The 12,879-nt window shown below is 35.9% G+C and overlaps 1 protein-coding gene across 6 annotated transcripts in view; it reads right to left on the bottom strand.

The window, feature by feature from the left end:
- Window positions 1-10,844, bottom strand: part of LOC6042267 (ubiquitin-conjugating enzyme E2 Q2) — a 42,212-nt gene extending 31,368 nt beyond the window's left edge. For 3 of the 6 annotated variants that reach the window (XM_038262263.1, XM_038262268.1, XM_038262267.1), the window contains exons 1-2: window positions 10,613-10,844; window positions 6,894-7,454 (exon numbers count right to left, since the gene is read on the bottom strand). In XM_038262263.1, coding sequence (XP_038118191.1) covers window positions 6,894-7,055 — 162 coding nt within the window. In that variant the 5' untranslated portion in view covers window positions 7,056-7,454; window positions 10,613-10,844. The remainder of the gene's footprint in view (window positions 1-6,893; window positions 7,455-10,612) is intronic. The other 3 variants (XM_038262265.1, XM_038262264.1, XM_038262266.1) reach the window with 3 other exon arrangements.
- Window positions 10,845-12,879: the final 2,035 nt, after the last annotated feature.

Below are 12,879 nucleotides of genomic sequence, written 5' to 3'. Positions count from 1 at the left end.
CTCAAAAAAAGCCAATTTCCCGAGAAACTTTTCCCGGGAATTCCCGCTCGTCACCCTCTACCCCCGAACAAAAAAGAAGAAGTGAAATTTAAAGAATTATCTTTTGAATACTGTTGCCATTGAAATGCCTTGAGGTGAGGTTTTGGGGAATAGTTATCTTTTTAATACTGAAATATTTATCAGAAAAAAATCTGAAGGGCAAAATGTAGAATTATCATTAAAGTTTTGACAAAATAAAACAATATTTGAAAGGACTTTTATCCCCACATTCCCCTCTCTCCCCCTTACGATGCGTTCCAATGTGCGTGAACTCATCCTGTCATCCCCACCGCACGATTAAATGGGTCTAACGTTGCCGCTAAACTGCCTGCATGTGGGAAGGTTCTTGACATCGGTCCTCACAGTGCAGTGGTATTGGTATCGCGACCACAAAGAAACCCCCTTCATCAGTCAGTGTCTGTGCGATGCATTTTCGGTGCAATTATGTCCGTTCAAATGTGCGATCAATCGGATAATTTGCGTGCGTGCTCGTCTTTCAATGGCTGCAGCATCTTTTGTTCTCTTGAAAGATATGCATTTCACAATCCCACAACGCACACAGTCAAACGAAGATATTTTGTTTTGTTTATTTATGCAACACCACCGATGTGAGGTGCGTGTGACGTAAGCAGAGGATGCAAATCGATAAGCTTATCATCGTCATTATCTCTCTTTCTCTCTCTCTATTTTTTCTGTTTCTCTGTCAATTGCAAAGAGATGTCGTTTCCACGCTGAATATAATCGATGGAACCTAATTTAATAAAAGCAGTGCATTTGCTGGGGCACTCTTTAGAAATCAAGGGTGTTTATATGCCCCTATATTTAAATTTTTAACTGGTAACACTACCGTAAGGTATGGGAACAAAAACAATTGATAAATCTTTGTGTGTAATTCACGTAACGAGAAGTTTAGTGCTCCACAAAGCTGCGTGCATTCGTCTAAAATTGTAAACAACAACCTACTGCGATAAACACAGAGAGGAGAAAATGCTTTCCAAGCAGAACCGAGCAAGGCACACAAACACACCCAGAGGAATGTGTTTGGATGTGTCGGTGCCACCACAAGAACAACATAAATGAGAGCATAACATGGAAAATGGATGGAAAACCCGTCGTGTCACTCTTTCGACGCATAATCCCGTATGGATTTAGCTTAAGCTTTAGTTAGTAGAATTTTGTTTGATAATTAGCTCTGTTCCTAATTATGAAGTTGTCAGCATGTTTACAAACAAAACAAGCTGTTAACTGAAAAAAAATCAACGTATAAACACAACTTTCAAAGGAAATGACAGAATAGCTCGCTGCAAATTGCAACCAACGAAAGCAATGAAAGGAAAGTTTGCCCATTGTCGGAGCTTTTCTCACGTTGATCTTCATCTCTTTATCTTTATATTTATCTAGTCTGACTCACCGAAGGGATGAGATAAAACTTTCTTTTCTCTCTCTAACTCTTTCTCGTTCTCTCAGTGTGTTACGCATTTGTTTTTCTTGTTTTTTTTTCAGCTGCCAAAAAAAGGACCAAATCAACACACGGCGGCGGGGTAGAAAGACCGAGATCAACACGAACCCCAACAAAAATTACCTCACACACTTTTTGAGAATGTCGTCAGGTCGGTTTCGGTCGTCGTCTCAAGTTCGATAGTTTTATATTTACCCTTCTTCCGGTGCCTTTGCGCCCCAGAGTCGCAGTCGGCAGTTTTCGAATATTCGGTCTCGACTGCTGTTTGTGGCGCAAGGACGACCCCGATGGCCTGTAGAGCTCGCCATCCCATCATCGACAATATTCGTGCTTGTAAATTTAGTCAAGCAGAAAGAAAACATTTACCACGATCAACGTGGAATTAGTGGACAATAATTTTAAAACCCATAAAAACACTGATTTTCGTTTTCTTTCATATTTCATATTATTGACTAAAAAAACAAACTTATGAGCTTGTAGTTCGTGTTCCAAGGATCAACTTTGCCATAGAGTGCGAAGAGATTTGTCTAAGAATGTTTCAAAATTTACAGCGTAAGAAACCCGGATCAATAGTTTCACTAGATTGTGTTCTGCCACTCTGCTACCAACAAGTCCTCTTGTGGCGCAGTGGTAAAGAGTCATAGGTACTTGCGTTCAAAGTACTTCGGTTCGAATCTCGGTGTAAAAATTAAATTACTCTAAAATTTGTGAGCTCCTGAGCAACTCTCTACGAAATCGGCCGATTTCGACCATTTTTATTTTTTGTATTTTTTTATTTGACTCAAACTTTGTGGGGGCCTTCCCTATGACCAAATAAGCTTTTTTGCGTCATTGGTTCACCCATACAAGTCTCCATACAATTTTGGCAGCTGTCCATACAAAAATGGTATGTAAATATTCAAACAGCTGTAACTTTTGAGTGAATTTTCTGATCAATTTGGTGTCTTCGGCAAAGTTGTAGGTATTGTTGAGGACTTTTGAGAAAAAATAGGTACACGGAAAAAAATTTATTTTTTAATCAACTTTTTTCACTAAAACTCAATTTCCCAAAATACGTATTTTTGATTTTCGAGATTTTTTGATATGTTTTAGGGGACAAAAATCCGCAACTTTTGAGCTATAGAGAAACATGGTCAAAAAATCTGCCGCCGAGTTATGATTTTTTGAAAAAAATAGTGATTTTTGGAAAAAATCGAAATTTCATTCAAAAACAAGTTTGACATTATTTTTTAATGCAAAATTGAATTTGCAATCGAAAAGTACTATACAGATTTTTTGATAAAGGGCTCCATTTTCAAGATATAGCCACCGAATGTTTGATTTTAGCGAAATATTTGCAGTTTTTCGATTTTTAAAAATAGTGACCTTGAGTGACCATTTCCAAAAATATTTTTTTTGAAAAGTTCAGAAAATTTGCTATAAAATAGTCTAAGTAGAGACATCGAAGATTGGACATCGGGTTGCTGAGATAGAGCCGCTTTAAGAAAAAGAAACACGAAAATTGAAGTTTTCTAAATCTCACCAAAACACCCCAACATTTTCTAATGACGATATCTCAGCAACTAATGATCCGATTTTAAATGTTAAAATATGAAACATTCGTGAAATTTTTCGATCTTTTCGAAAAAAATATTTTGTAAATTTTTAAATCAAGACTAACATTTTAAAAGGGCCAAACATTGAATATTACGCCCATTTAAAATGCTCGTCCCAATTTAAAAATTTTCAAAATATTTTTTTCGAAGAGATCGGAAAATTTCACGAATGTTTCATATTTTAACATTGAAAATTGGACCATTAGTTGCTGAGATATCGTCATTAGAAAATGGTGGGTTGTTTTGGTGAGATTTAGGAAACTTCAATTTTCGTGTTTCTTTTTCTTAAAGCGGCTCTATCTCAGGAACCCGATGTCCAATCTTCAATGTCTCTTAGACAATTTTATAGAAAATTTTCTGAACTTTTCAAAAAAAAATATTTTTGGAAATGGTCACTCATGGTCACTATTTTTAAAAATCGAAAAACTGCAAATATTTCGCTAAAATCAAACTTTCGGTGGCTATATCTTGAAAACGGAGCCCTTTATCAAAAAATCTGTGAAGTACTTTTCGATTGCAAATTCAATTTTGCATTAAAAAATAATGTCAAACTTGTTTTTGCATGAAATTTCAATTTTTTCCAAAAATCACTATTTTTCAAAAATCATAACTCGGCGGCAGATTTTGACCATGTTTCTCTATAGCTCAAAAGTTGCGGATTTTTGTCCCCTAAAACATATCAAAAATCTCGAAAATCAAAAATACGTATTTTGGGAAATTGAGTTTTAGTGAAAAAGTTGATTAAAAATCTGCAATTTTTTTCCGTGTACCTATTTTTTTCTCAAAAGTCCTCAACAATACCTACAACTTTGCCGAAGACACCAAATTGATCAGAAAATTCACTCAAAAGTTACAGCTGTTTGAATATTTACATACCATTTTTGTGTGGACAGCTGCCAACATTGTATGGAGACTTGTATGGGTGAACCAATGACGCAAAAAAGCTTATTTGGTCATAGGGAAGGCCCCAACAAAGTTTGAGCCAAATCAAAAAATACAAATAAAATCCATTTCCGGTTTAGGTAGAGAATTGCTCTCCTACAAAATTAGCTGCTCAAGCTTGGGTGTTAACATAAAAATAAGTTCAAAAAGTCTATCGAAAAAAAGTTCAAAAGGCTGATCGATAAAAGTATTTTCGAATAAAATTGAATGACAAAATAGAAGAAGCTTTGCTTTTAATTACTAAGTGGCAGACGCTCTAAAAATGTATTTAAGCATTTAATGAAAAAAACACGTTTTACCCGCCCTTAGGACACAGCTTGCGAAAATCAAAAAGAGTACACAGCAAAAAATCCGATAGTGAAATCGCATGCAAAAGCATGCACATCACCTTCGTCAAAAAGACACTTAATATTGCACACTGCATGTACAATTTTCGTAAACACAAAAAAAGTTGCGCCCGACGGGATTCAAACCCAGCACCATTAGTGTGGACTGACGTCTTAGCCCGCTCGGCCATCAGACCGATAAACGCCACGGAGCATAAGATTTAATTAAGTTTTTTTACAAACCTTTATTTTCTTATAATATTTGGAAAGTGCAAAATAAGACTTTGGGTTCGTTTTAAGGCTCATTTTATCAAAATGCATTTTTTCCTAGATCAGTAGTGTCCCTGCCAATGACTTGCACCTATTATAAAGTATGATTTAACTTTTGGTTATATTTGTTGAGAGCTTTTAAAAAAAATTGTTCAGGTGGGGCAAGTGTACCATATGGATTTTTAGTATGGAAAACAATACGAATTGCTGCAACAACATATTTTATTGGGAAATAAATATATAAACGTACTTAATAACTGATAAACAATTGTTTAAAAAATGTCCATACAAAATATAGTGATATTATGAAAATTCCCTTTTTTCATCTAAGTAATAATCTTTTTCGTAAAAACGATCAAATTTTTAGTAAAATAATATTCTTTAATCTAAAAATGAAAGAAACGTTTCAAATACATCCTAATCTGATGTATCTAAGTGATAACAGTTTAATTGTCAGCAAATTAACATGTTTTTTCATGCATTGTTCCTCTTGCCCCAACGGGTTGTTCGTCTTGCCCCACTAGTTGAGTAGAACATACGGAAAATAAAAAAAATTAAAATCATTTTTTGCATTAAAAAACAGGATTTTTTGAAAACTTGTTCTATCAAAGTCTGAGTCATGACTTGGAATAATATGATTATTATAAAATCCGACAGATTTTTAACGTTTTTAATGGGTTACAACGATCATTTCCTTAGCTTGTTACACTTGCCCCACTTTCCCCTATCCATAATTATGGCTTGTTTTGAGGACCCAATTGGTGATATTATTGTTCACAACGATAAAGCTTATTTTTCGCAAAGAGTCTAAAATTGATTTTAAATCAAATTTTAAAAAGCTTACTTCGCGGCCTTTCTTGACAGCATGTATCTTACTTGACAGCTCGTTCCAAGGGGATCATAGTTGATCCATTGTAAAATGTTGCCTTGCCCATTTTTTTATTTAAATGTGAAACTGGCAACGCTGTTTAAAATGAGGTGCACATGAGAGAAATTTTGTATACCCTTCAAAGACAGATGTTGTTCATTTTCTTATAAATTACTTCCGGAACAAGTTCCAGCATTGGATAGGTTTTTGGAAGACATTCGCGACTAGTCATATTGATGATCTAGCAACACTGTTAGATCCTTAGACATCGTCTTTAATAGAACTGATTGCAGGGTGGTTAAAAATCTTCGCGGATTTCGCGATTTTCGCGGATTTCGCGATTTTCGCGGCGCGGATTTCGCGGATTTCTGTTGAATGTTCCTGTGGGTCTATCTTCAAGAATACAACGTAGATTTCGATGGCTAGTGAAAATGTTTGTCTAAATCTTGTATTTCCAGAAGAAAGAACGCAAATTTATCTAAATCCTGCTCGGTGTGAGCAATTTAGATTTCCGCGAAATCCACGAAATTCGCGAAAATCGCGAAGATTTAACCACCCTGTGATTGAAATTTTCAAGATAAGATAGGATAAGATGCTCTAAATTTTGAGAAAAAATTCAAATAGGTATTCGACCCTTCTTATTATGTTTGAAAAATTGGCAACACTGCGATTTGTTATTGTTGGGTAAAAAGAACATGTTAATGTGAGGAAGGCCTCAATAGCCTTGGGAAGGGAAAGGGTTTGAAATTTTCAAAAAAAAGTGTCCACGTGGTTTATGGACGGTCCCTTGGGTTCCTACGAGATTAGCTGATATGAGAGAAGTGATGCTGATTTAGAACAAATTGTTCACACTCTGGTGAGAAATCAAGGGCAAGCTTTTGACATTTTTCTCTGTAATGACAATATTTTAGTGTGGTCATAATTTGAATTCACTTAATACACGTAGTCAGTGCCTCCGTTTGATAAAAGGGGTTACCTTTCATTAGATAAATGCATAATTGCGACGCTAAATCGCCAAATTTCACCATGGCACCTCTGTTTACATCCACTTCCTCGTGACCAAACAACAACAACAACAACAAAAATATCCGAGAATATTTTCGGGAAGAACACCCCGTCAGATCGAAGATCGTATATGAATGAGTAAGCGGACGGCAAGACGTAGTCGGTCCAAGTGAGTCTGAGCACCATCAGACAAGTAAGGCAAGTTCAGTGCAAAGCCTGTTGCAGAGGTGAGGTGGTAGTACCGAGGGGTAGAAGGTACCGACGGATGGGACTGCTTTGGCATGAGCACCAGCAACAAGAAAGAAAGAAAACGAAAAACGAAGGCAACACAGCACAGCAGAGAGAAGCAGAAGGAAAAAAAAAATGAAGCCAAGGTTCAGCGCACTCACCGTAATGTTGGCATGGATGTCGTACTGCTTGCCGTTGCGACCGATGAAGCGGCAGCTCAGCTCGTCCACCGAGGCGTTCAGGATCCGGAACCGCTCGTGCGTCTTGGTGAAGATCTGCTCCAGCGTTTTGATCTCCAGCTTCAGCGTGTTGAGGCACGCCATTTCGTCGCGGTGTCCTGGCTCTTCTTGCTTCTCCGTTGGTTCAGCACATTTGCGCCCACTTTGTCCTTTCCTGAGGGAGGGGACCTTTTCTAAAAACTGGCCAGCTCAAGGCACATCCGCGCGCACACACACACACTCGCACAGGGAGACGCACTTAGTCACGACACTTCCTTTATTCCTTGGAGCTTCTTCTTCCTGCCAATACGCTGTGTGGTAATCTTTATACACTCGTTTTTTTTCCTTCCTTCAGAATGACGACTCTGCACTTTTTTCGCACGTTTCTCTCTCTCTTCTCAGGTTGACGACGGCAGGAAAATCCTGGACCAGATGACTTGGCCACCTTAATCCGTCTTCTTCTTCTCCAGCACTTCGGTTGCACTTGTTTCCGCTAGAACGGATCTGCGAAGAAACCCAGATTTCGCAAAAAAAAACACACACACTCCCTCTCGGCAACTGACTCGGAACCAGCCCGACTCGACTCGACTGACTAATGATGATGGTTGCTGTGTTCTTCGAACGAACGAAGGAGGAGGAGGTACGGTACACACAAAACCCTCCGCTGCTGGTTGCTGCTCTGTTTTATTTTCCTTTTCGCTCTTCTGAAAACTCACCGAGACGTCAGGTTTGACAGTTCAGAGGTTTAGCAAACAACTTTGAAGTTTGGAGTGACGTTCCGGAATGACAGACAAAGTGCGGAATAGGGTTCAGTGCTGCCAGCTTTGGCACAGGTTCGTCGTCGTCGTCGGTAGAGTTGGACAGGTAGAGAGTGTTGGAGGTAGAAGATACTCTTCTGTTTTATTTTAGTTGGTAGATTGCGGAACAAAAGAATTGCTGCCCGTTGTCGACCCTCATCATAAATTAGAATCGAGCAAGGGTCGCAAGACCCTCGATACGTAACGAAGCACTTATGTAGTTTTCTAGCAAATTGGTAAAACAGGTAAAATGTTTGAAATTAGTCTAGCGAGAGCAGTAATGTAATGTAATGTGCATTTTTGGAAAGCCAAATGCCTTATTTTAGAACAGTGAAAAAATATAATTGTGTCCAAAAATTAGGCTTAAATTTGTGATATTATTGTTCGCTACGATAATCCTTATTTTTCTGAGTACAATGACGCTTTGAACGATCGCAACGGATTTATAATGGATTTTAAATTCAATTAAACAAAAAAAAATTGACGACCCTTCTCGACAGAAAGGGTCCTACTTGACAGCTCGTTCCAAGGGTACCATAGTTGATCAATCGAAAAAATGTTGTCCTGTCATTTTTTTTTTGCATTAAAATGAAAAAAAGCGATCAGAAATGGTTTTAATCGTGTTTTTACCGTTGTACATAAAAATTGACATAGGGCTTTAGTACCCAATTGTGGAACAACTGAATTTAGCTGATATTTTCATTTATAAAACATTTCTAAGCTTGAGTTTCAATATTTTGTAAAAAAAAATATGTACGCCTGGGAAGAACCAAAGTTTGTTTACATCCGTAAGAAAAAAAATATTCCGAATTTGTGGATTTCAAGGGTCAATGTTTTTCTTTAAAAACTTGACGTAAAACGTAAAAATATACACTCGATCGATACATCAATCGTAAGATCACAATAAGATCAAAAAATAAAGGTAAAAGCGAATCATTATGTTAAGTTATCGATTTTCTATGATTTGTTGAACATTGGCCGATCTGTAAACTGTTCCGAATATGAGTTTCTCTTTGAATATAAAAAGTTTTATAACCAAAGCTAAAGGAATTTTATTTGTTCAGAATTGGGTCCTAAAGTAAAGCTTAGATTGCTGATATTATTGTTTACAGCGATAAAGCTTACTTTTCTGAGTACAATGACCCTTTGTACGACCACAAAGAGTTGAAAATGGATTTTTAAATCAATTTTGAAAAATTAACCGCGCGGTCCTTCTTTACAGAATAGCTCCTACTTGACAGCTTGTTCCAAGGGGATCATAGTAGATCCATCGAAAAAATGTTGTCTTGTCAAAAAAAAAATTGCGTTAAAATGAAAAAAGTGATTAGAAATGGTTTTTAATCGTGTTTTTTACCGTTGTACATAAAAATTTACATAGGGCTTTAGTACCCAATTGCACAAATTCTTCTTACATTGTGCTACTTGGGATGTTTACTGATCCCAATTCAAATTTCCTCCAATTTGGACAAGTCAGTAAAAAATGCCAAAGTAAATCGTGAAAAATCACGATTTTGCTCTAGGCGGGAAGGTGTATAAGGTCCAATAAATCTATTTTTTTTGTTTTTTGAGTGCTTTGAACCCGCCAGATAAAAAAAAAACATGTTTACTTAAGGTTTGAACCAATCTTTGAAAAGCATTGTAATAAATTATTAAATTGGGTCCTAAAATGAAGCTTAGATTGCTGATATTATTGTTTACAGCAATAAAGCTTATTTTTCTGAGTAAAATGTCCCATTGTACGACCACCAAGAGTTTAAAATGGATTTTTAAATCAATTTTGAAAAATTAACCTCGCGGTTCTTCTTGACAGAAAAGTTCCTACTTGACAGCTTGTTCCAAGGGGATCATAGTTGATCCATCGAAAAAATGTTGTCTTGTCAAAAAAAATTTCGCATTAAAATGAAAAAAGTGATCAGAAATGGTTTTTAATCGTGTTTTTTTACCGTTGTAAATAATAATTGACATAGGGCTTTAGTACCCAATTACAAAAAAATCTTGGTTTTAAAGTTCGATTTATTAAAAACAAATGTTTTCAATAATGTATTTTTTCCAAGCACCTTTTTCAAATAGAAAATGAAGCACTTTATCGAAAAAATAAAAAGTTAGCAAACTTAGTTTAACGTTAAAAAGTGGAAAACATTTTCTTCAGATAAAATTTTTACTTTTATCAGGACTTAGTTTTTAATTCTGTATAATAGAATTCATATCTTTGTGAAATGTTTTAAAACCATACTTATCAAGCTTGAAAGTTTTCTATCAAAAAATCAACAAGACATTTAATTTTTTATGTAACTAATATTTTCTGAATTTTTCATAAAGTTTGTAAAATATTTTCAACGGTCTGAACATTAAAAAATAAGTCCTGAAAAAAGAAAAATTTTCAGCAGAAATTTGTACGGATAATAATTCATCAACGGAATTATTCATCAGAACTAGTCGAACAGCTGTTTCCCACGCCCAACTCACCAGTTCAAAATAAACGTGTGTGTTGTCAATGAACTTATATCAAACACAACAACCTGTCAAAGTCTGGCAGCACTGATTTCTTCCACCACCACCATCACAACAATCATCTGAAAAGTTTACACGACCACACACACGTGCACAAACGCACACACACATTTATTCACAATGCACCTCACGAAGAAGGCCAACTACGAAGAAAAAAGCCTTGAGAAAAAAAGGCGACGACCACCTCAAGACAAAAAAAACAGCCTTTTTCAACTTCTCCACAGGAAACCCATTCCCCTTTTCGGGAAAAGGCTTCCTTGTGAGGCCGAAAACCCTCCCAGCGGAACGGAACCTCCTGCTGTTACGGCAGGCAAAAATGGCCATCAAATTTATGTGTCTCGTGCAGAAAATTACCCGTCACTCTGTCGTCGTAAATAAAAATGCCTAAAACTGCACTAAATCCTTACGATCCAGCTGGGATATGACCGCGCAGAACCGAGGGAACGTCGGGAACCACTTTTTCACTGGAATCCGGAACAAGAACCGTCTTTCTTCGGGGCCACTTTTGGGATATTTCGCGAAGGAACGCACACGCACACGCGTCCAATCGTCAGACACTCCGCTAACAGACTACTCGCTCAGTGACTTCAACTTCAACAGCACCGCAGAAGAAAGAACGATTTTGGCAACCATGATTGTGTACGGTTGTGAAGGGTTACGCAAAATGAAACTTTAATTTGAGCTCTTTGAAATGAATTTTATAAAAAAAAATTAAAAACAACAATGCATTTGAAACGATATTCAACTTTCATTCAATTTGTTTTTTTTTTAATAAAAATTGCAAACTTTATGGTTTTGTTTGTGCCTAAACATTTCTCCAAAATTAGTCCTTTTACTCTAACGTGCATATTCAGCGATTTTCATATGGGCTAACTTCTCGCCCATTCATAAAATCAAAGCTGCAGTTAAATGCATTTTCGTTCACAATGTGAACGAAATGTGAGTGCACTATGGGGTATTTCCATATAAACGAGCGGCCAAAAATATTTTTTTGCTTTTTTGTGACTTTTTTGTGTTGTTTGTACTTAGTATAATGAAAACAAATGAATTTTGATATTTTTCCAAAAAAAAGTTTAATTTTCGATTTTTTCATATATTTGAGGCCACATGCATTAAAGTGGTGAATTTTAATATTCTTGCTCTGTCTATTTAATGCACGGAATGGCGGTTTATGCTATGTTAAAGTTTCTGATTTACGTTCAATCTCCCTCCTCTTTTCTTGAGTTAAAATCCACCTCTCTTTGAAGACCCCCTTCCTCTCTAATTAAAATTTGATTTTTGCGGTATTTTAGAATTTTAGAAGGTTTATTTTATGGAACATTGTATGGATTCTCGTCCACGTTTTTGGTTGATCCACTTGCAAAATTCACGTTTTTCACGATAAATTCTTCTGAATCAAAATCACTACGTAAGCGATTGTCGTTAGATTACTTAAAATATGAACTTCTGCAATGTTGTAATTCTTACAAATATACTCGAAAGCAGTTCTCACGTTTTCAGAATAGTGCTTCGTTATATCGTATAGGGACACTACGGTATTATTATCCATACTTTCAAAAGAACACAACAACGAACTGATATGAATATTCGACGAATCGTTACTGTAAAATACTTTGAATAGAAATTTCTAATTTTATTAAACGTACCTAAGTACCAACAAAGTCATGAATATCAAATCAATTTCAAAACATACATAGCAAGTACGTCATTTCTGCCTCCGCAGGTAAATAATGCGATTTTAACCAAGCGTATACGCGAAATCATTACTTTTCTTGCAAGAATCAAAATGTTCAAAATGGCATAACTCAAAAAGTGCACATAAGTGCACTTTAAAATTTGGAGACAAGTTAGGACATGGTTCAAATTTTAAGCTGCAAAATTTTCAGATCGCACAAATGCACACAAAAAAAGTACTCCATTAACAAAGTTGAAAAAAACTAAATTTTGAATAAAAATCCAACTTTTTTGATTTTTATTATTTTTTTTAGCCTGTAAAAGTGTGTTTTGTAAAATGTTATTGAAAAGTTGAATCAATTACCTTTCTGAATATATATAATGATGCAGGAAAAAACACAATAACAGCTACACAGTACAACTATGAAAAATAATCATTTTTGTCAAAAACATGTTTTTCTTACCATTTTGCCTTTGAAGGTCTGCAATTCAGTGAATTTTGAACCTACAACTTTCAAACTCCAGATTTTTCTTAGTTAGAATGTTTATTTTCGAAAAAAAATACCAAAAAAATAATTAGAGTATGTCGGTTTTTCGATTTATGGCCGCCTGAAACCCCATAGTGCGAGTGTGGACTTCACATTCTGATGATGATGCCTGATTTTCAAATTATCAATGAAGAAGTCTCAAATATCTATTTATTTTTAAACTGGAAAAGCGAAGCTTTTCATTTATTTAATAACAAACGCATAATAGTCTTTCCACGTCGAATGTATCAGTACTCGAAATCAACTTATTCTGATCAAGCTCAAATTTGATGGGGCTGATGATGCTGTCAAAACAAACAAGATTATTATTTTCTTCCAAATCGGACCACACTAAATCTCCATACAAACTCCATATTTTTTTAATACAGTTCAGACTCGATTATCCGAAGGCCTTGGTAA

The sequence above is a fragment of the Culex quinquefasciatus genome, chromosome 3 (assembly GCF_015732765.1).
Source record: "Culex quinquefasciatus strain JHB chromosome 3, VPISU_Cqui_1.0_pri_paternal, whole genome shotgun sequence".
Taxonomy (NCBI): domain Eukaryota; kingdom Metazoa; phylum Arthropoda; class Insecta; order Diptera; family Culicidae; genus Culex; species Culex quinquefasciatus.
This window is presented reverse-complemented; position numbering and strand designations above follow the sequence as displayed.